The sequence below is a fragment of the Pithys albifrons genome, chromosome 5, assembly GCF_047495875.1.
Source record: "Pithys albifrons albifrons isolate INPA30051 chromosome 5, PitAlb_v1, whole genome shotgun sequence".
In the NCBI taxonomy this organism is placed as follows: domain Eukaryota; kingdom Metazoa; phylum Chordata; class Aves; order Passeriformes; family Thamnophilidae; genus Pithys; species Pithys albifrons.
Genome location: NC_092462.1, coordinates 73,576,129 through 73,595,018, shown reverse-complemented (window position 1 = coordinate 73,595,018; position 18,890 = coordinate 73,576,129). Strand labels below are relative to the sequence as shown.

General features: G+C 50.0%; 1 protein-coding gene across 3 annotated transcripts; it reads left to right on the top strand.

Annotated features, from left to right (window-relative positions):
- Positions 1-442: 442 nt before the first annotated feature.
- Positions 443-18,342, top strand: PANK2 (pantothenate kinase 2). 3 transcript variants are annotated; one of them, XM_071557053.1, is made up of 7 exons: positions 443-752; positions 9,521-9,873; positions 11,035-11,288; positions 12,667-12,843; positions 13,570-13,693; positions 14,799-14,924; positions 15,746-18,342. In XM_071557053.1, exons 1-7 carry the CDS (start codon positions 545-547, stop codon positions 15,794-15,796), a joined length of 1,293 nt encoding a protein of 430 aa, XP_071413154.1. In that variant the 5' UTR covers positions 443-544; the 3' UTR covers positions 15,797-18,342. The 3 variants fall into 3 exon arrangements, with proteins under 3 accessions (XP_071413154.1, XP_071413157.1, XP_071413155.1); XM_071557056.1 differs by lacking the exon at positions 443-752 and adding an exon at positions 5,108-5,460; XM_071557054.1 differs by lacking the exon at positions 443-752 and having other exon boundaries at positions 9,640-9,730.
- The last annotated feature ends 548 nt before the right edge of the window (positions 18,343-18,890 follow it).

Sequence of the window (18,890 nt, the reverse complement as noted above, 5' to 3'; positions counted from 1 at the left end):
GGCTGGAATGAGATGACCTTTAAGGTCCCTTACAGGCCGTGGGGATTAGGCCCTTCATCTGCATATGCAAATCACATTCAAACGAGCCCCGCGCGCGGCTCGGCCCAGCCGGGCCTGCTGCGGATCTTCCCTTCTGCCCCGGTGTTGCCATAGTTACCCGACCTGTCAATCACCGCGTTTCTCCCGCCCCAGCCAGGCAGCGCCCTCACTATTGGCCAGCTGACCTGTCAATCCCATCTCAAAGGCAACCCATAGGTCAGCGCTGCCGCATATTCCCCCGCCCCCGCGGCCGCGCGCTTCCGATTGGCCAGCCGCGCTTGTCACTACCGGCAGACGAGCCACCTCTCGGCCTCCTTCTCCCATTGGCGGAACCGCCTGTCACTCATTGAGGCGGAGAACTCCCATTGGCGGCCGCCTCACGGGGTGTCCCGCCCCGCGGGTCCGCGCGGCGCAGGCGCGCCGGGGGCGGTGGCTGCGGCGGCGGCGGGGCCGGAGCGGGGCCGGAGCGGGGCCGGGCGGCCCATGGGGCCGGGGCGAGCTGCCCATGGAGCCGCCGCGCAGCTGCGGAGATGGCGCCGAGGAGGAGAGGAAGCCGCCGCCGCGACGGCGGGGCGGTGGCGCGGACGCAGGGCCCCCTCAGCTGCGGCGGAGAAGCAGCGGCGGCGCGGATGGCGCGGCGGGGCCGCAGCCCCGGGAGCGCGGCGGGTCGGTGAGCCGGCAGCGGCGGGACTCGGTCCGCAAGAACCGCCCGCGTGAGTGAGGGGCGATGGGGGGCACAGGAGAGCGGGAGGGAGGGGGCGAGGGGCGGGGCTGGGGCGGGGCGGTGGGATGTGGTGACGGGGTGGGCGGGGCCGCGATGGGCACACGGGGACAGCGCGGGGGGCTGGTGGCATCGGCACGGCCTGGGCAGTGCTGGGGCACCACAGTGGGGACACCGTGGGAGGATGGCTTGTTCAGCGTGGCCAGGCTGCGGTGGTGGCGTGGGAACATGGCGAGCTTGGGGACAGCACATGGGGTGGTGGCGTGGGCACAGCATGGCCAGGGTGGGGACACAGTGGGGACACGGTGGGACAGTGACACGGGCTCAGCACGCTGGGACAGAGGATGGGACGAGCTGAGCTTCAGGAGGTTTGGGATGAGGCGGTGCCTGGCACGGTGGGGCAGGACACGGGATGGGGTCGTGGTGGGTGCTGAGATGCCCAAACTGGGGACATTGGATGGGAGGGGAGGTGACACAAAACGAGGAGAAGGGCACAGAAGGACAGACCGAGGGGTGTGGGTGGGAGGGTGTGGGGCAGGACTGGTAACTGGAAAAGCAAAGCAATGGAGATCGCAGGGAACGGTGTCAGTCTGGGGAGGGAAGAACCTCACAGGTTTGACAAGGGCTTGGCATAAACCAACCAGGCTTTTTGAGGGGAAAAAAACATCCCCAAACCCACATTTTTTGAATGTCCTTTTGGAAACGGCAAAATGGATGGCAGCCTTCATTTTGGGAGCAGCAGGAGCTGCCGTGCAGGTGCCGTGGCTGTCCCTGACTTCAGCCATGTTTGAGGAGCAACCCAGCCATTATTCCTTGACTTTGCCTGGAGTCTTTCCTCCTGGAAGGGAATTGCCATACCCTGAAAATAAAACACTGTTGTTGTCACTCACTGTTCCCTACACAGCTATTAAAAGGATGTGAGCAGTGAATCCAGGCTGAAAACAGGGAGCAGGATTCTCCTGCGTCTCGTCTTGTGGCTGGCAGTGCCGAGATGTTGTTTTGCCATATTTGTGTGAAGTTTTATTGGTGTTCTTGCTCATTTTTGGTTGCTGTTGAAAAAGAAAGCTTCTCTTTTTCCCTGTCTTAGGGTGAAAAGTAGGAATAGGGATCTGTGGGGCTGTTAATTAGAGACCTGCTGGGTAATTGGCTGCAGGGACATGAAGGAGATGTCTGGTACGAAAATGAGGGAGGACTCAGAGCTCTGCGTTAGGTGATGATTCTCCTCTGCTTTGCTCAAGGCAGTTTCTGTGTCTTCTCTGGGAAATGCTGCTTAAAGTTGATCACTGAGGTTCTGGTTTGTTGTGGTCAAGTTAAATGCAGAGTGGTGTGGGATGCTTTAAGGAAAACAGGTGTTCTGGCAGCTTCCAGGAGAGGATTTGGATCCCGTCTGGAAGGTCAGCGTGGCATGATTTGGGATCACAATGTAGCCTGTCCTTCCTAAATGATTCTTGTGATAATTGGAAACGAAATGTGCTGGAGCAAATGCATCCCTTAGCAGGGACAATGCCTGATGTCAGGATAAATCCCATTTTGGAGTTAAAATGCTTGATCCCACCTTCAGGAAGACTTGAGCTGAAATGAAAGCAAAGCACTTAATGGGCATGGGGTCAAAAATGTGCTGCTTTAGCTCGCACTTGTCTGCTGCTGGCATGTGGCACACGGGCTCGGTGACCTTGAGGCTTGTCTTGCCTGGCTGTGCTGGCAGATGAGCCCCAATTCCCCAGGAATGAAAGGATTTCAGGAGGCTCGTGATGTTCTTTCCTCACCATCCCTCTGTTCCAGGATGTGCAGCCAGGGCTGTTTCACTGCGGAGATCAGGGAACATTCGAGGCCAAGGGGGGCTTGGATTTGGGACAGATCTGTCCCAGTGTCCCAGCTCTGTGCCTTCATACACCTTGGGCTTTTAAATTCCCTGGAAATTTAAATTCCCTGTCTTGTGGATGTGGCAGTTGGGGACATGGTTTAGTGGTGGAGATGCCAGTGTTGGATTAATGCTTTTCCAACCCAAAGGATTCCGTGATTCTGTGAAATGTTTCTTGGTGCACTTCAGGAACTGAAGAGCTTTACTGCAGGATTTTCCATGTGCCACAGGCAGAAGGGGGAGAAGTCAAGGACACTGTTGCTCTCAGAAGGGAATGAGGAGTGTCCCTGAAAATGTTATGGAGATTTATTTCAGCTTTGGAGTATCACACTGGGAAGAGGAGCCTGACAGGATTATTAGTGCAGACAGACATCAGTTCTCTGAGGAAAAATAGTCACTCCTTTCAACTGATCCCTTTTTTTTTAATAAGTTTTAGAATCTCCTGTCAGAATAAAGGAAAGACAAAATGGATACATGGCTTTAAATTCTCAATATAAACAGTATCCAAGCAGAGGTATAAATAAAATACTGCTTTGACAACTCTTTTTGTCATACAGAATTCAGGTTTGGGTTTTCAAATACCTTTTTCCATTTTGGAATGGTGTAAGAAATACAAATTCCTGTCAGAACTATTTTTATGGATGGGAGGAGATGCAGACTTAGTGTCACTTTATATTAAATGCTAATGAATTGTATTTTTTCCCAGCTGTAAAACTTCCAGTGTGGTATAACACCATTAAAATATAATATTGAATATTTCAGAGTAAGCCTCGAGGTGCTGTCACACACTCAACTAAATCATCAGCCCTCGCTGTTGTACAGACTAATCTGTTTAGCTCCTGATATAATTGGCACACAAGTTTAAGATCACTCTGAAATACAACTTGAGCTGCTTGTTTTGTGAAGAAAATCCACCATGGACATCTTTAATTATATCACCCCTTTCATCTCGACAGTTCTGCAGCTTCCAGAATAAGTCTGTGGAGTGGGGTTTTTTTAATTACACAGTGTCCAATTTTATAAAGTCATTTACATATCAGATAAAGGCAATTTCTTAGCCCAAAGATCTGAGTGCAAAAGGGATTTGAGGGAGGGTGGCAGCTCTTGCTGTGGGCATGTGAAGTCTCCTTGAGCTGTTCTGTTATTGTTTACTCAGAGCTGTGAGTCCTTAACTTTGCAGACTGATCTCTTTTTTCTTGGTGTGTATCCACAGATCTGCCCCAGAGAAGGAGGTTTGCGTTTAAGAGAAAGAGCTGTGTATGTGAAAATATATGTACAGAGCTGCTTCTGAAATGGTGTGTGCTCAGGGAAAGCACTGCACTGTCAGGATGAAGGATGAAGGATTTTTTCCTTGGAAAAGAAATGTCTTCAAGACAGTTGATAACTGCAGTTGGAATGTGTTGCCTTAGGGAAGGAAATGAAAATAAGGCTCATTGCTGTGTGCTTGAGCACCGTGGTCTGGTGAAAGGTGTCCCTGCCCATGACAAGGGTGTGGAGTGAGATCATAGAATGGATTGGGTTGGGAAAGACCCCCGAGATCATCAAGTCCAACCCTTGGGTCAACTCCAGTCCCTTTACCAGATCATGGCACTCAGTGCCACGGCCAAGCTCAGTTGAAAAACCTCCAGGGATGGGGAATCCACCCCCTCTCTGGGCAGCCCATTCCAATGCCTGAGCACTCTCTCTGCAAAGAAGTTTTTTTCTGCTCTCCAACTTCAATTTCCCCTGGCAGAGCTTGAGCCCATCGTGCCCCCTTGTCCTATTGCTGAGTGCCTGAGAGAAGAGACCAACCCCCACCTGGCCAGAACTTCCCTTCAGGTGGTTCCAGACAGTGCTGAGGTCACCTCTGAGCCTCCTCTTCTCCAGGCTAAACACCCCCAGCTCCCTCAGCCTCTCCCCACAGCACTTGTGCTCCAGTCCCTTCTCAAGCCTCATTGCTCTCCTCTGGATCCAGATGATCCCTCCCAACCCAAACCATCCTGTGTTTCCATGAGCTCAGTGGTTCCACAGTCTCTACTGGTCCCTTAAGTCACCTTCCTTGTACCCCTGTTGTTTTCCCACTGAATACCTTGGATTCATTTTTGTCTTACACACGGACGGGGTTGCTCCAAGCCCTGTCCAGCCTGGCCTTGGACACTCCTGGGATGGGACATCCACAGCTTTTCTGGGATCGAGAGCAGGATTCATCTCTCTCATCCTGCTGACAGAGCAACAGGGAGTTTCTTTAAGGAGAAAGACTGCAGAAGGTTTTGAGCTGAGAGCAGAGGATTTCCTGCCTTTCTTGTAAATTCCCAAACACCCAGGGAATGACTGAACACTTCCCAGGAAGTGCTGGCCAACAATGCTCTTCCCATGCCAGCCCACAGGTTTTCCATCCTTCCCATCCTGGCTGGAAAGGAGACCTGCAAGGCCCCTTGCCCAGCATGGAGGGCTCCAAGAAGCAGCAGGGAGAGGGTGAGGAGAGGAAAATTTGCATTTCCTGCCTTGGCCATTAAAGTGGTGTCTGGTTATTCCAGCAGAACCTTCAGACTGAGCAGAATCAGCCTCGGGGATGCCCGGAGGGTCCTGGAAGCTGCTGGTTCTCCTGCTGCTCCTCAAGATCTGCCATCTTCTGTGGGAGCTCTCTTGGAAAAATTGCATCAGAGGATTAAAAGGGAGAGATCTCTGGATGGCTTTCAGCTGCTGGGAAAAAAAAAATCAATGTTTTAAGAGAAATCTCAGTAGCAGATGGTGATGGCATTCATCCAGCAGAGCTTCCTCCTTCCTCCCTTGGATTTTTCTAGTTCTCAGATGTTGAGGAGCTGTCTCTGCCCTCCATGTTCCTGTTGTCTGACTTCCTGTAAGAGTCAAGAAAAAAATGACATGGTTCTCCCTGTCATTGAAATAATTTCCTCTTCTTATTTGTGTGCCACTCCCCTTTCCTACAAGAACGGGTTTATAGGGAAGTTTTGTCCCTGCCCTGGATTGTTTGAGTTCTCTGATTGGTGTTCCTGCACAGGAATCCTTTGCAGAGTGGAAAAGAAGTACCTTGTGAGCTCACACGCTTCTTCCTTGGATCCTTAACCTGTGGCTGGGATGCATATAATGAGAAATCCGTAATTAACAATCATTTAGTGTAAGTTAATTACCTTAATAGGCTGTCTTTTAGAATTTATCCCTGGTGACTTAGGGAAGGTACAGCTGAGCTCTGGCAGATGGAGAACACCAGCTGCTCCGTGTGGAGCCTTTCCAGCTGATCCTGTAGGGATGTGTGAGCAGCTCTGGTCAGGGGTTCTGTCCCAGCTCAGGGGTTGGATCCTGTTTTTGGGGCCAGTGCTGAGCCCTGAGCCCACCCTGGCTGCGGTTACTCCCAGCTCTGCAGGTGTCATTCCTGTTTCCATGATTCTGGTGGGACAGACCGTGGATAATTGGCGTGGTTTAACCCCACGTTTCATGTTCTAATTAAACAAAATGGAAAGTCTTGATGGCATTGAGGATGGGATGAAATTTCCAAGGAGCTGCTCCCTTTCTTTTGTGACTAGGAAACTTCCTAAACTGATGGAAACTTCCTAAACCAGGTGGTGCTTGCCCTAAAATCTGGAAGGTTTGTGTCGCTGAGGGGAGGAGTTTGGGATGTGAACTTCACAACCAACTTGAAAACAAACATGTTTTACTGAACCCATCACATGCCACTAACTGGGTACAGGGAAGTGGGATCCCGTTAGCCTGTGATGGAGCAGCCTCAGTGGTGTTTCCAGGTGTGTGGATTCATGGGGACAATGTGCCTTGGGTTTTGGATCTTTGTCTTTTCTGCTGCCATCTCCGAGTCCCTGTCCTCTGTTCTCTCCCTCTTTTCACCCCGTGAGTCTGGGGGAAGATTGTCAAAGTAGAACACTGGGGATGCTTTAAAAAAATTCTGATATACAGCTCATAATGCAGAAATGATAGAATCATAGAATGGATTGGGTTGGAAAAGACCTCCCAGATCATCAAGTCCAACCCTTGGGCCAACTCCAGTCCCTTTACCAGATCATGGCACTCAGTGCCATGGCCAATCTCAGTTGAAAAACCTCCAGGGATGGGGAATCCACCCCCTCTCTGGGCAGCCCATTCCAATGCCTGAGCACTCTCTCTGCAAAGAAGTTTTTTTCTGCTCTCCAACTTCAATTTCCCCTGGCAGAGCTTGAGCCCATCGTGCCCCCTTGTCCTGTTGCTGAGTGCCTGGGAGAAGAGACCAACCCCCACCTGGCCAGAACTTCCCTTCAGGTAGTTCTAGACAGGGATGAGGTCAAATTGCATGTCCTGACAGGAACAGATAGATTCCAGAAATGACAGAATTGTGGAATGGTTTGGGTTGAAAGGGACCCTACAGACCATTCAATTCCACCCCTGCCATGGGCAGGGACACCTCCCACCAGCCCAGGGTGCTCCAAGCCCTGTCCAACCTGGCCTTGGACACTCCCAGGGATGGGGCAGCCACAGCTTCTCTGCCCAACCTGTGCCAGGGCCTGCCCACCCTCCCAGGGAACAATTTCTTCCTAATGTTCCATCTAAACCTACTCTTTCAGCTCAAAGCCACTACCCCTTGTTCTATCACTATCTACACGTGTAGAAGTCCTTGGATTGCTCCTGCTTTCTCCCTCTGTTGTGGTGCCATTCAGGTTGCTTTCCCTTTCATTCATGTAAAGTTATTTTTATGTCTGTTCTTGTTTGAAGTAAATGCCTCAGGAATGGGGAGGGATTGGGATTTGGACGTGTCTCCGAAAATAGAGCTCTGCATCTTCTTTCAAGATTTCCTTTGGTGACGGTTGGGGGTGGCCTCTATGGAAATACATAAAAATGTCTCCGTGGGTTAAAAATACCGTGGGGAGCTGCCGGCTCCAGCAGCTCCTGGGAGCTGGAAAGCTCTGGAAGGGGCTTTACTGCCACCAGGTAAATCTGCTGGGAGGAGAAGACATCATTCTCAAACCTGCTGGGCTGGTGGCTGTGCAAAGATCATTTCCCAAAGAGCCTGACCCAAGGAATTCCCTCCCCACAGGGCGGGAAAAATGAGGCCTTCTTTGTGTTCCACGATTATCTGTCTGCAGATAAGCAAAGTGCTGTGCACAAATAACAGCAGGGTGTTATCATCCCTGTCTCTGACCTGTGGGAGTTCCACTGAAACCCAAGATCCTTCTTTCTGCAGGAATGCTGGTAATGCTGGAGTATGTCCAGGGAAGGGAATGGATCTGGGGAAGGGGCTGGAGCAGCAGGAGCAGCTGAGGGAGCTGGGGGGGCTCAGCCTGGAGAAAAGGAGGCTCAGGGGGGACCTTCTGGATCCCTAAAATTCCCTGGAAGGAGCGGGGAACCAGGGTGGGTCAGGCTCTGCTCCAGGGAACAGGGACAGGAGGAGAGGGAACAGCCTCAGGCTGTGCCAGGAGAGGTTTAAATTGGATATTAGGGAAAATTTTCTTTGTACAAGGGGTTGTCAGTTGTCGGAACAGGCTGCCCAAGGCAGTGGAGGAGTCCCCATCCCTGCAGGGATTTAAAAGCCCTGTGGATGTGGCTCTTGGGGACCTGGGTTAGTGGTGGCCTTGGCAGTGCTGGGGGAACTGTCAGACTGGATGATCTCTGAGAACTTTTCCAGACTTTATGATTCAGGGTTATCCTCTAAACATTTCTTTTTCCTTCTGGAACACACCATAAGGGTTCAATCCTGCTGCCCTAAGCTTGAATGTGTGGCTGCATTTCTCGCCTTGCTCTGGAGCCCGTGCATCTCGTTAGCTCCAGCCTCTCCTTAAGCTCATTAATAGTGATATTAATCTGTTCCAGTTCCCAGCTCTAATCGCAGATTCCATCAGATCAGGAGTTTCCCTTGATCTTTTCCAAGAAGCTCATTATCTAACACAGCTGTAAATGTTGCTGGGCCTGACACTGATGCATATTTTGTACCATGGGGGAATTTGACTAATAAAATAATCCAATTAGACATTTGTTTTTGTCTCCCTGGGGCATCTTAGATTACTTGTCTACCTCAGTTCTGTGTTGTAATTAGTGAACATTTGTACATCCCTTTGATGTAAAAGCACTGGTGTTACTGTGGCTCTGGCTCTGCTCAGAACTTGGGAAAAGGACCTGAGGATTAAACTGCAGCAGGATCTGCTTGGGGTATGGATACTGTCAGACTGGGGGGAGGTGTGTGTCAGTGTTTTGAGTTTTGTACAGCAAATATTCGGAGCTCCTGAACACCAGGGATGTCCAAATTCTATGAAACAGGAGTTGTGGTCACACTGGTCACAGACAGACCAGGCTGGTAACATTCCGGTTTTTGCTTTCCACTTGAAAATAAATAGAATCCTAGAATGGATTGGGTTGGAAAAGACCTCCCAGATCATCAAGTCCAACCCTTGGGCCAACTCCAGTCCCTTTACCAGATCATGGCACTCAGTGCCACGGCCAAGCTCAGTTGAAAAACCTCCAGGGATGGGGAATCCACCCCCTCTCTGGGCAGCCCATTCCAATGCCTGAGCACTCTCTGGAAAGAAGTTTTTTCTGCTCTCCAACTTCAATTTCCCCTGGCAGAGCTTGAGCCCATCGTGCCCCCTTGTCCTATTGCTGAGTGCCTGGGAGAAGAAATAGACCACACAGATCGCTGCAGAATTCTGTGAATTAATTCAGTTTATAGTTATTTTCACAGACTGGTTTGGAAGGGACTTTAAAGACCATCCAGTCCCACCCCCTGCCATGGGCAGGGACACCTCCCACCAGCCCAGGTTGCTCCAAGCCCTGTCCAGCCTGGCCTTGGACACTTCCAGGGATGGGGCAGCCACAGCTTCTCTGCCCAGCCTGTGCCAGGGCCTCACAGTTCCACCTCCACTGGAAAAGTGTTCCTCCATGTCAGTATCACCCTGTTTCATTTTCTCACTGTCTCCTCTCTCTAGTCTTTCCCTGGTTTGGCTTGGACATCGGAGGGACCTTGGTGAAACTCGTTTATTTTGAACCCAAGGACATCACAGCGGAGGAGGAAGAGGAAGAAGTGGAAAACCTCAAAAGCATCCGCAAATACCTGACATCCAACGTAGCCTATGGCTCAACAGGCATTCGGGATGTGCACCTTGAGCTCAGGGACCTTACCCTGTGTGGACGTAAAGGCAATCTGCACTTTATACGCTTTCCTACCCATGACATGCCTGCTTTTATCCAAATGGGAAGCGAAAAGCACTTCTCGAGCCTCCATACTACCTTATGTGCCACGGGAGGTGGAGCATACAAATTTGAGCAGGACTTTCTCACAGTAGGCATTTTTGGCTTCTATACCATTAGGATCTGGTAGTGATGTTTCTCTGAAGGGCTTAGAACTAGAAAACTTCCTCTGCAGACTTCAGACTTCTCTAAATCTTAATTTTGGCAGTGTCCTCCTAACTCCAGTCATGAAATGGCGTGTGGAGTCAAGATGGCATCTCCAAATAAAGCACTTTCTTCCCTGAACATGCATGTAACATCCTGTCACTCTACAAGTGTTCACTAATGTTCTCTCTTACAAATCTTCCTCTCTAATCTCTGCTCATGCTGATCTCAATCTTATGTTTTTTCCTCATTGCTGTCTTTAACCTGCTTTATTTTCTTCCTTTGCTCACCTGTTTTCATTTCTAACACCTGTGTGAGGGAGTGGGTTGAGGTTCAGTCGTGTTTGGGGGTAAATTTAACTGTGGGGAAGTTCACAGCTGGAATTTGACTTCATCATGTGACTTCATTTTGAGTCAGATCCTTGTTCATAAGTAAAAAACTTGTGTGATAAATACTTGTTTAATCAGGGCTTGGAAAAATGCAAATAACGGGCTTTTCATGGAATCTTTGAGGTTGGAAAAGGCCTTTAAGACCATCAAGTCCAACCATTCCCCCAGCACTGCCAAGGCCACCACTAACCCATGTCCCCAAGTGCCACATCCCCATGGCTTTTAAGTCCCTCCAGGGGGGGGGTCTCCACCACTGCCCTGGGCAGCACAACCCTTTGGGTGAAAAATTTTTTCTAATACCCAGTTTTGTGCAGTTGAGGCAGTGGCATGAGGAGAAAATAATTTTGGAACTCCTTCACCTTTTTTTTTATTTTTGCTTGGGTGGGTTTGTTGGATATTTCGGTCAAACAATGGAAGTCCCTCCTCATTTTTCCTGGCTTTTAATGCCAGAACCCGTCAGTGTCAGGGCCTAAATGAGGCTTGTGGGATACTCTCTGTGTCCAGCTGTGGATCCAGATATTTGTTTTCCCTGTTTCACACCTGGACACTGGAGGGCTGGGATAGTTGGGAGTCCCAGTGCTCTGCTGTGATCTGTTCTCCCTCAGGCTCTGCAGGGAGCATGGATTGAGGTGGCAGTGAATGCATTTTTCCAGCCCTGAGCATAAACCCTTCCTACTCCTGGCTACTCCTTCAGTATTCCTCTTTCCTCTTCCCACCAGATGGGTGACCTTGAGCTTTGTAAGCTCGATGAACTCGATTGCCTTATTAAGGGAGTGTTGTACATCGATTCCGTGGGATTCAATGGGCACTCTGAGTGTTACTATTTTGAGAACCCAACGGATGCTGAGAGGTGCCAGAAGCTCCCATTCAACCTGGAGAACCCATACCCTCTCCTCCTGGTGAACATTGGCTCAGGGGTCAGCATCCTGGCTGTCTACTCCAAAGAAAACTATAAGCGGGTGACGGGCACCAGGTGAGCACTGCGGGGTAAAGGGAGTTTTATTTTGGGGTCTGGAACGCATTCCTGCCATGTAAATGACATTTTCAGCTTTGGGATTATCCCAAATACTTTAATCATGTTAACAGCTCTTAGCTTTGATCCAAGCAATCAAGATTTCCATCCTGACTTCCAAAAGTTGCCTGTTTTTTTTGGTGGAAGGGGTAATGGCATAGCAGAAATTCACCAGTTCTTGCCCGTCTGGAAGATGTGGCTCTCGTGTCCAGGCAAAGCCAAAGGATTCTGTGGCTTTAAACTTTCCTGAATTCCCAGAAAGGTAGCAATAATAGTGAATAATTAATAAATAATTATAATAAATAGTGGGGATTATTTTTATTAACAGTAATTGTTATTAACAGTAATAATTATATATATTGTCATTATAATTATTAGCTATAATAATATATCTATAAATATATGTTATTTAATATAACATATTCTACATAAATACATACTATATATTTCATATGTATTCATAATTTATAAATACAATTATTATAAAATTAGGACCACAGTAAACTATTATGGTTATTGATATTATATTATTAATAAATATTAATTTAAAGCTCCTCAGTACAATTCTTACTCTTGTTATACATCATTATTGGCAGCTGTGCACAATAAAGTGAACAGGACAAAGTTTTCCCTCAGGACTTGGATGGCTCTGCCCTTACACTCCAGTTATCCCTCAGAACTAGTATTTATTTTAGGATTAACAACTCTGAGTGCTGGGAAGAAGGTGGATAGTGTAAAATAGAAAATCAAGTCTCATTTAGCAGCATGGCCTGTGCAGAGGAGGCTCTGAGAGCAAGAGATTCCTTACACAGGCTGTAAGTTCAGTGAGAGGAACAGATCCCAAGGGAAATGCTGCTCTTAGAATCATAGAATCAGTTGGGTTGGAAAAGACCTCCCAGATCATCAAGTCCAACCCTTGGTCCAACTCCCGTCCCTTTACCAGATCACGGCACTCAGTGCCACGGCCAAGCTAAGTTGAAAAACCTCCAGGGATGGGGAATCCACCCCCTCTCTGGGCAGCCCATTCCAATGCCTGAGCACTCTCTCTGCAAAGAATTTCTTCCTGACATCCAAGCTAAACCTCCCCTGGCAGAGCTTGAGCCTATGCCTTGTTGTCCTACTGTTGGTTGCCTGAGAGAAGAGACCAATCCCCACCTGGCTACAACTTCCTTTCAGGGAGTTGCAGAGAGTGATAAGGTCTCTTCCAAGATTGTTCTCCCTGAAAGGACCAGCCAGGAATGGGGTGACCTGAGCTGAGCGGTGTGTGTAGCTGGGTGCTCAGAGGTTTCAGTGAAATGAGCCATTTTAATTAGTAATTTTAATTTTGCTTTACTTGCAGCCTTGGAGGAGGGACGTTTTTTGGCCTCTGCTGCCTTCTGACAGGATGCTCCACATTCGAGGAGGCTCTGGAAATGGCATCCCACGGGGACAGCACCAAGGTGGACAAACTGGTGCGGGACATCTATGGAGGGGACTACGAGCGGTTCGGGTTGCCAGGCTGGGCTGTGGCATCCAGGTAAACACCTCCCTGATTGGCACTGGGGGTTTTTTCCCACTGGAGATCCTGCAAGTGTGGAAATCTGGATTTAGGTGTCTCAGGAGAGCAGCCATTCCTGAGAGGTCTAAGTTACAGATAGCAGTGTTTTTTAAAGGTAGAAATCAATCCTTCAAGCTCAATCACTTTGGTTATATTAGCAGTTTCTATTTTCTTTTGGAATTCTAATCATAGAATTGATTGGGTTGGAAAAGACCTCCCAGATCATCAAGTCCAACCCTTGGTCCAACTCCAGTCCCTTTACCAGATCATGGCACTCAGTGCCACAGCCAAGCTCAGCTGAAAAACCTCCAGGGATGGGGAATCCACCCCCTCTCTGGGCAGCCCATTCCAATGCCTGAGCACTCTCTCTGCAAAGAAGTTTTTGCTGCTCTCCAACTTCAATTTCCCCTGGCAGAGCTTGAGCCCATCGTGCCCCCTTGTCCTGTTGCTGAGTGCCTGGGAGAAGGGACCGACTCCCACCTGGCCAGAACTTCCCTTCAGGGAGTTCCAGACAGTGCTGAGGTCACCTCTGAGCCTCCTCTTCTCCAGGCTAAACACCCCCAGCTCCCTCAGCCTCTCCCCACAGCACTTGTGCCTCCAGTCCCTTCTCCAGCCTCGTTGCTCTTCTCTGGCCCCGCTCCAGCCCCTCAAGATGTTTCCTCAACTGAGGGCCCCAGAACTTTAAACCTAAAATTGTCTTTGCAGCTTTGGAAACATGATGAGCAAGGAGAAGAGGGAATCTGTCAGCAAGGAGGACCTGGCCAGGGCCACCTTAATCACCATCACCAACAACATCGGCTCCATCGCGCGGATGTGTGCACTTAATGAGGTATTTTGGGGGGTCTCTTCCCTTGCTCCCTCACTCAGACATCACCTCTGTGCTGCTGATTGTTGGAGAGGAGGAATGGAGAATGTAGGGGCTGGATCTCTCCTGTGTTGTTTTTACAAGTTGCTCTGGATTTCCTGGCCAAGCCCCACCAATCCCACGGCCGTTCCGGTATCTTTGGGCTTTCAGCTTCTTTACAGTGCTGCCTTGTTGCATTCATGTCAAGCAGCATTGTACAGGGCTATGAAAGAACAGAGACATCCTCTGCACTGCATCCCGAGCCTGCTCCCATGGGATGAGCAGGCACCATCCAGCATCCTCCCGACTCCTCTGGCTCTCTGTTCACCTTCATTTGCTGACAAAATGTGTCCTAAACAGCCTTGCTCATGATACATCTGCTGAGTCCTTGCTCTGGAGCTCACAGCTGAATGCAAGGAGAATCCTGGATAGTTCAGGGAAAGCTTTAATCAATGGGGGAATGGAAGGAAAATCCATAGAAGGATGTGAGTGTAGGATTAGACAGGACTTCCTGATTCCTTGGAAAGAGGACGAACTGAATTATTTTCTTCTTGGAGAAGAAGGAATTTCAAACCTCATCCCATTGCTCGGGAGAACTGTTTTGGGATTAAAAAGTTAGGCTGGAAGTCTTTCAGCAGAAGCTTAATTTAATCATTAAGGTTGGAAAAGCCCTCCAAGACCATCCAGTCCAACCATTCCCCAGCACTGCCAAAGCCACCACTGACCCATGTCCCCAAGTGCCACATCCACTTTGAAATCCCTGCAGGGATGGGGACTCCACCACTGCCCTGGGCAGCTGTGCCAGGGATGGACAACCCTTGATATCCCACCTGCCCCTGCCCTGACCCAGCCTGAGGCCATTCCCTCTCCTCCTGTTCCCTGGGGCAGAGCCCAACACCCCCCCAGCTCTCCCTTCCTGGCAGGGATTGCAGAGCCAGAAGGTCTCCCCTGAGCCTCCTTTTCTCCAGGCTGAGCCCCCCCAGCTCCCTCAGCCTCTCTTGATACTCCAGACCCTTCCCCACATGAGATTTTCATCACTACAAGAAGAAAATGGAATTTAACATCCCATTTTTTCCCAAAACACTTGCAGAACATCAACCGTGTGGTGTTCGTGGGCAACTTCCTTCGGATCAACACCATCTCCATGAGGCTCCTGGCCTATGCCCTGGACTACTGGTCAAAGGGACAGCAGAAAGCACTTTTCTTGGAACATGAGGTGAGATTCCTTTTTGAAATGTCTTTTCTCCGGGGGCAAAAAGCAGATTCTCAGAGTGCTCTGGAAACAGCCATGGGAAGCTGTTGGTGGTACCCATAGTACAGCAGGTTCTCAGGGCTTTGCTGCTACAGCCACAGCTACTACAGAGTGTAGTGTAGGGTCAGGAAAAGCAGGGATATTGTTCCAGTAGCTGATAGTGGAATTGTTTACCACCAAGTTCATCTTGTTTGTGAACTTTAAAACTGTTCTCTCAGTTTAGGCACATAAATGTCTGTGCAGCTCTGCTTCCTGGGACAGCCACTGTAGTTAGATTTTTATCTTTAATTTTATTTCCTGTTTTGTAATGTACCTACCTGGAGTTGTATCTTTCCACAATCCTTTATATATACACTGTATGTGTCATAGCCTGGAGAAGAGAAGGCTCTGGGGAGACTTTCCAGCACCTTCCAGTGCCTAAAGGAGAGCTGGAGAGGGACTTGGGACAAGGGTCTGGAAAGACATGACAAGGAGGAATGGCTTCCCAGTGCCAGAGCACAGGGTTAGGTGGGGCACTGGGGAGGAATTCCTGGCTGGGAGGGTGGGCAGGCCCTGGCACAGGTTGGGCAGAGAAGCTGTGGCTGCCCCATCCCTGGAAGTGTCCAAGGCCAGGTTGGAGCAACCTGGGCTGGGGGAAGGTGTCCCTGCCCATGGCGAGGGGTGGAACTGGATGATCTTTGAAGTCCCTTCCAACCCAAACCAATCTGTGATTCTGTGACCATGGCTGTGGTGTGAGGTGTGTGCCCATGTCTGAGTTTCCCGTGGATATTCCTGTTGCTCCTCAGGGTTACTTCGGTGCGGTCGGTGCTCTCCTGGAACTCCTGGACTCAGCCTGACCCCGTGCAGACTCTACAGATTTGGGGCACTCCCTGGGCCACTGGTTTGGAGGACACTGGACCCACCTTTCCCCTGGGATGGCCCCTGGGGACAGTGCAGCGCTGGGTGTTTGTCTGTAAGAGCTGAAATCCATCTTGGATCACAGTGCAGGTCTGTTCCAAAGGATGTATGGAATACCCTGACTGGACATGGGGGTGTATGGGAAGGTCTGTGGGGCATTTCAGTCACATGAAACTGCCCTTTGTGGGTAGTTTGCTCCATGTTTAATGACGGTGACAAAGGAGGGGACAGGCACTCTGCTCCTTCCACTGGGATCCCCTGCAGTGCCGAGTGCCCAGGTCAGAGTTCTGTGTTCACAGTCAGAAGTGTCACATTTTCCATGTGCTTGGAAATGGTCTGGGAAAGGAGAAGAGCATCAGCACAGCCCTGGTGTGTAACTCCACACGGAGCTCTTGATCCATCGTGGCCTGTGGGACACCTTGTGCTGTCAGTCAGGCTTTGTTCCTGTTCCACACGTCCTTATCCCTGTTCTGGGCATGGAAGGTACAGCACAGGATGGATCTCTGCCTCGGGGGGATTCCTATTTCAGCCTCCAGCACTCCTGCACCCCCTTTGGGATGGTGTTAGGGGTGTCTGTCAGCCTCCAACCTTGAGATCTAAAACAAAATTTGAGGATGAAATAGTGGGATTTGTTGTTTGGGATTTTCTGTCCATTGTCAAACTTGGTTGTTCAGAACTCCACCGAAGAGACGCTTCCTTCGGTCACACTTGGATCTCTGTAATGTTCCATGTTACATTTATTAATGGCTACACTCCTGTTGTTTTTGGAGAATCCTTCCCTTCCCACATGCATGCTGTGCTCCCAGTTTTCCCTGTGCATGCTGCCACACAGCCTGCCAGCAGGATGGAACCCCTGTGGAAGCTGCACCCTTGGGATGGGGCTTGGGATGGATCCTTCACACTATTAATAAACACTCTCTCAAAGCAATGAGGTATCTGCACCTTCCCTCGGGATGGGAACTCATGGAGACACCACTTTGGAGCTGCTCTGGCTTCCCAGGGAGCAGCTCCATGGAGCAGCTGTCCTTCCCTACACAGGGGAAAAGCTGTTCAGATCCTTCAGATCAGGTCACACTCATGGGGCTCCATCCCAGGATATGGGAATGACCATCACCCTGACTCCAACATGCCCTTTAAAGTCTTGGTTTCTTTCCAGAGAAGCTGATTTCCAACTCCTCTGATCCCCACCCTGTTTTGAGCCCAGGTGGAAGGGCTGGGAGCCTGTAAATCCCATCCAGCTCTGCCTGTTGCTGCATCCTGAGATCCAAGTTCTTGCAAGGTGGGTTCCTTGTGTGGTGCCTCCCTCTGGAAAGGGAAGAAACTGCAGTTCAAGGTGGTGGTTGCTTTGCTGGTTAGATCAGTTTGGGGCCTCTGTCAGCTCTACTGGGTAAGACCAGGCAGTGAACACGGTGTGGAGCATCTCCCAAACCTCAGCTGCCTGTGGGCTGGAATATGGGACACAGCCAGGGGTCTGACAACAGTAAAATAGCAGTAAAAGAGCACGGAGCTCCTTTAGAAGGTGATCTGTGCTGGCTGGGGAAGAAAGTGTGTTTTTCTACGGGTTTCAGTTGGTCCTGCTCTACATTCCACAATGAACTTCAGAGGTGAGGCCTGGGAACAGGATCATGTGGAGTCATGGAATGGTTTGGGTTGGAAGGGACCTTAGAGACCATCTCATCCCACCCCCTGCCATGGGCAGGGACACCTCCCAACCAGCCCAGGGTGCTCCAGCCTGGCCTTGGTCACTTCCAGGGGTGGGGCAGCCACAGCTTCTCTGGGCAAGTTGTTTGGTCTCCCATTTACTCCCGATTTCTCATGAAACCACACAAGTGCCCAAACTCTGTGCATTAAAAACATCCATTTCCAGGAGGTTGCTCAGTGAGGGTTTTGCAGGCTCAGCTCTTCCTGTACCACACAGAATGTCAGACAGACACACAGACAGACACAGACACACAGAATGCCACACACACACAGAGAATGTCACACACACACACAGACACACAGAATGTCAGACACAGACACAGACACACACGTATCCAGCTGCTGCTTTGCCCACCCCCATGGCCAAAACTCATGGAAAACTGGCATTTTGGAATGTCTGTGCCTGGGACCTATGTGGCCCCTTGGTGTAACAGCACTGGGGTGGGTGTGATGCTGACCCCGTGGGTGTGGGAGGGTGTGTGAACCCTGGGGATACACAGGGGAAAAAGGCTGATCTTCATTAGCAGCAGCCACCTGTGGAGAGCTGGGAAGCCTCTGCAGGACTGGGAGTGTTCCCACAGCCTGACCCACCACAGCCCTGAGGCACTGATGGCCCTGGACACAGCATCCCATGGCTTCTGTGTTCATGTAACTCCTTTTCCTCTGGATTCTGAGTAGATCCAGTGTGGTCTGATCCCAGCACCAAAGTCCTTGGCATAGTGTGTGTTGTTCTTTTTGTAAACTGCTTAGCTTTTTCTTGTAATAAAATACCAGTTATTTTTTATATGCTTGAAACCCTTATTTGCTTGTCTCGTTCTTGGAGCTCCAGTGCAGTGGGATGGACGTTGGTGGGAGTGAGCAGGAATGTGCTGGAAGAATTGGGATCAACCAGTTGGATTTTAGCAGCTTATTGAAAATAATTGTTGGCAATCCTTGTTTTCCCCTCCGTGCATGTTCCAGGCTCTGGGATTCACTTGTATTTTAAAGCATGTTAAAGGTGAAGAAAAAAAGAAAAGGGCATTATTGTGGGGCAAATTGTAGTGGTTTTGGCTTCGATGAAATGTTTGCTGATTGTTGCTTTGGAGGTGCAGCATCAAACCAGAGCAGGAGCTTGGGTGGAAGCACCAAACCCAACTGTTTTGTGCAGCTTAGTGTGAGATCCAGCAGGAATTACCATCCAGCAAGGGCATCATCCCAAAATGACTGGGACGGCGTTCAGGCCATCAATCCCTGTGGATCCTTCTGGAGAAGGTGAACAGTGGGGAAATAGCTTCCCACTGCCAGAGGGCAGGGTCAGATGGGATATTGGGAAGGAATTCCTGCCTGGGAAGG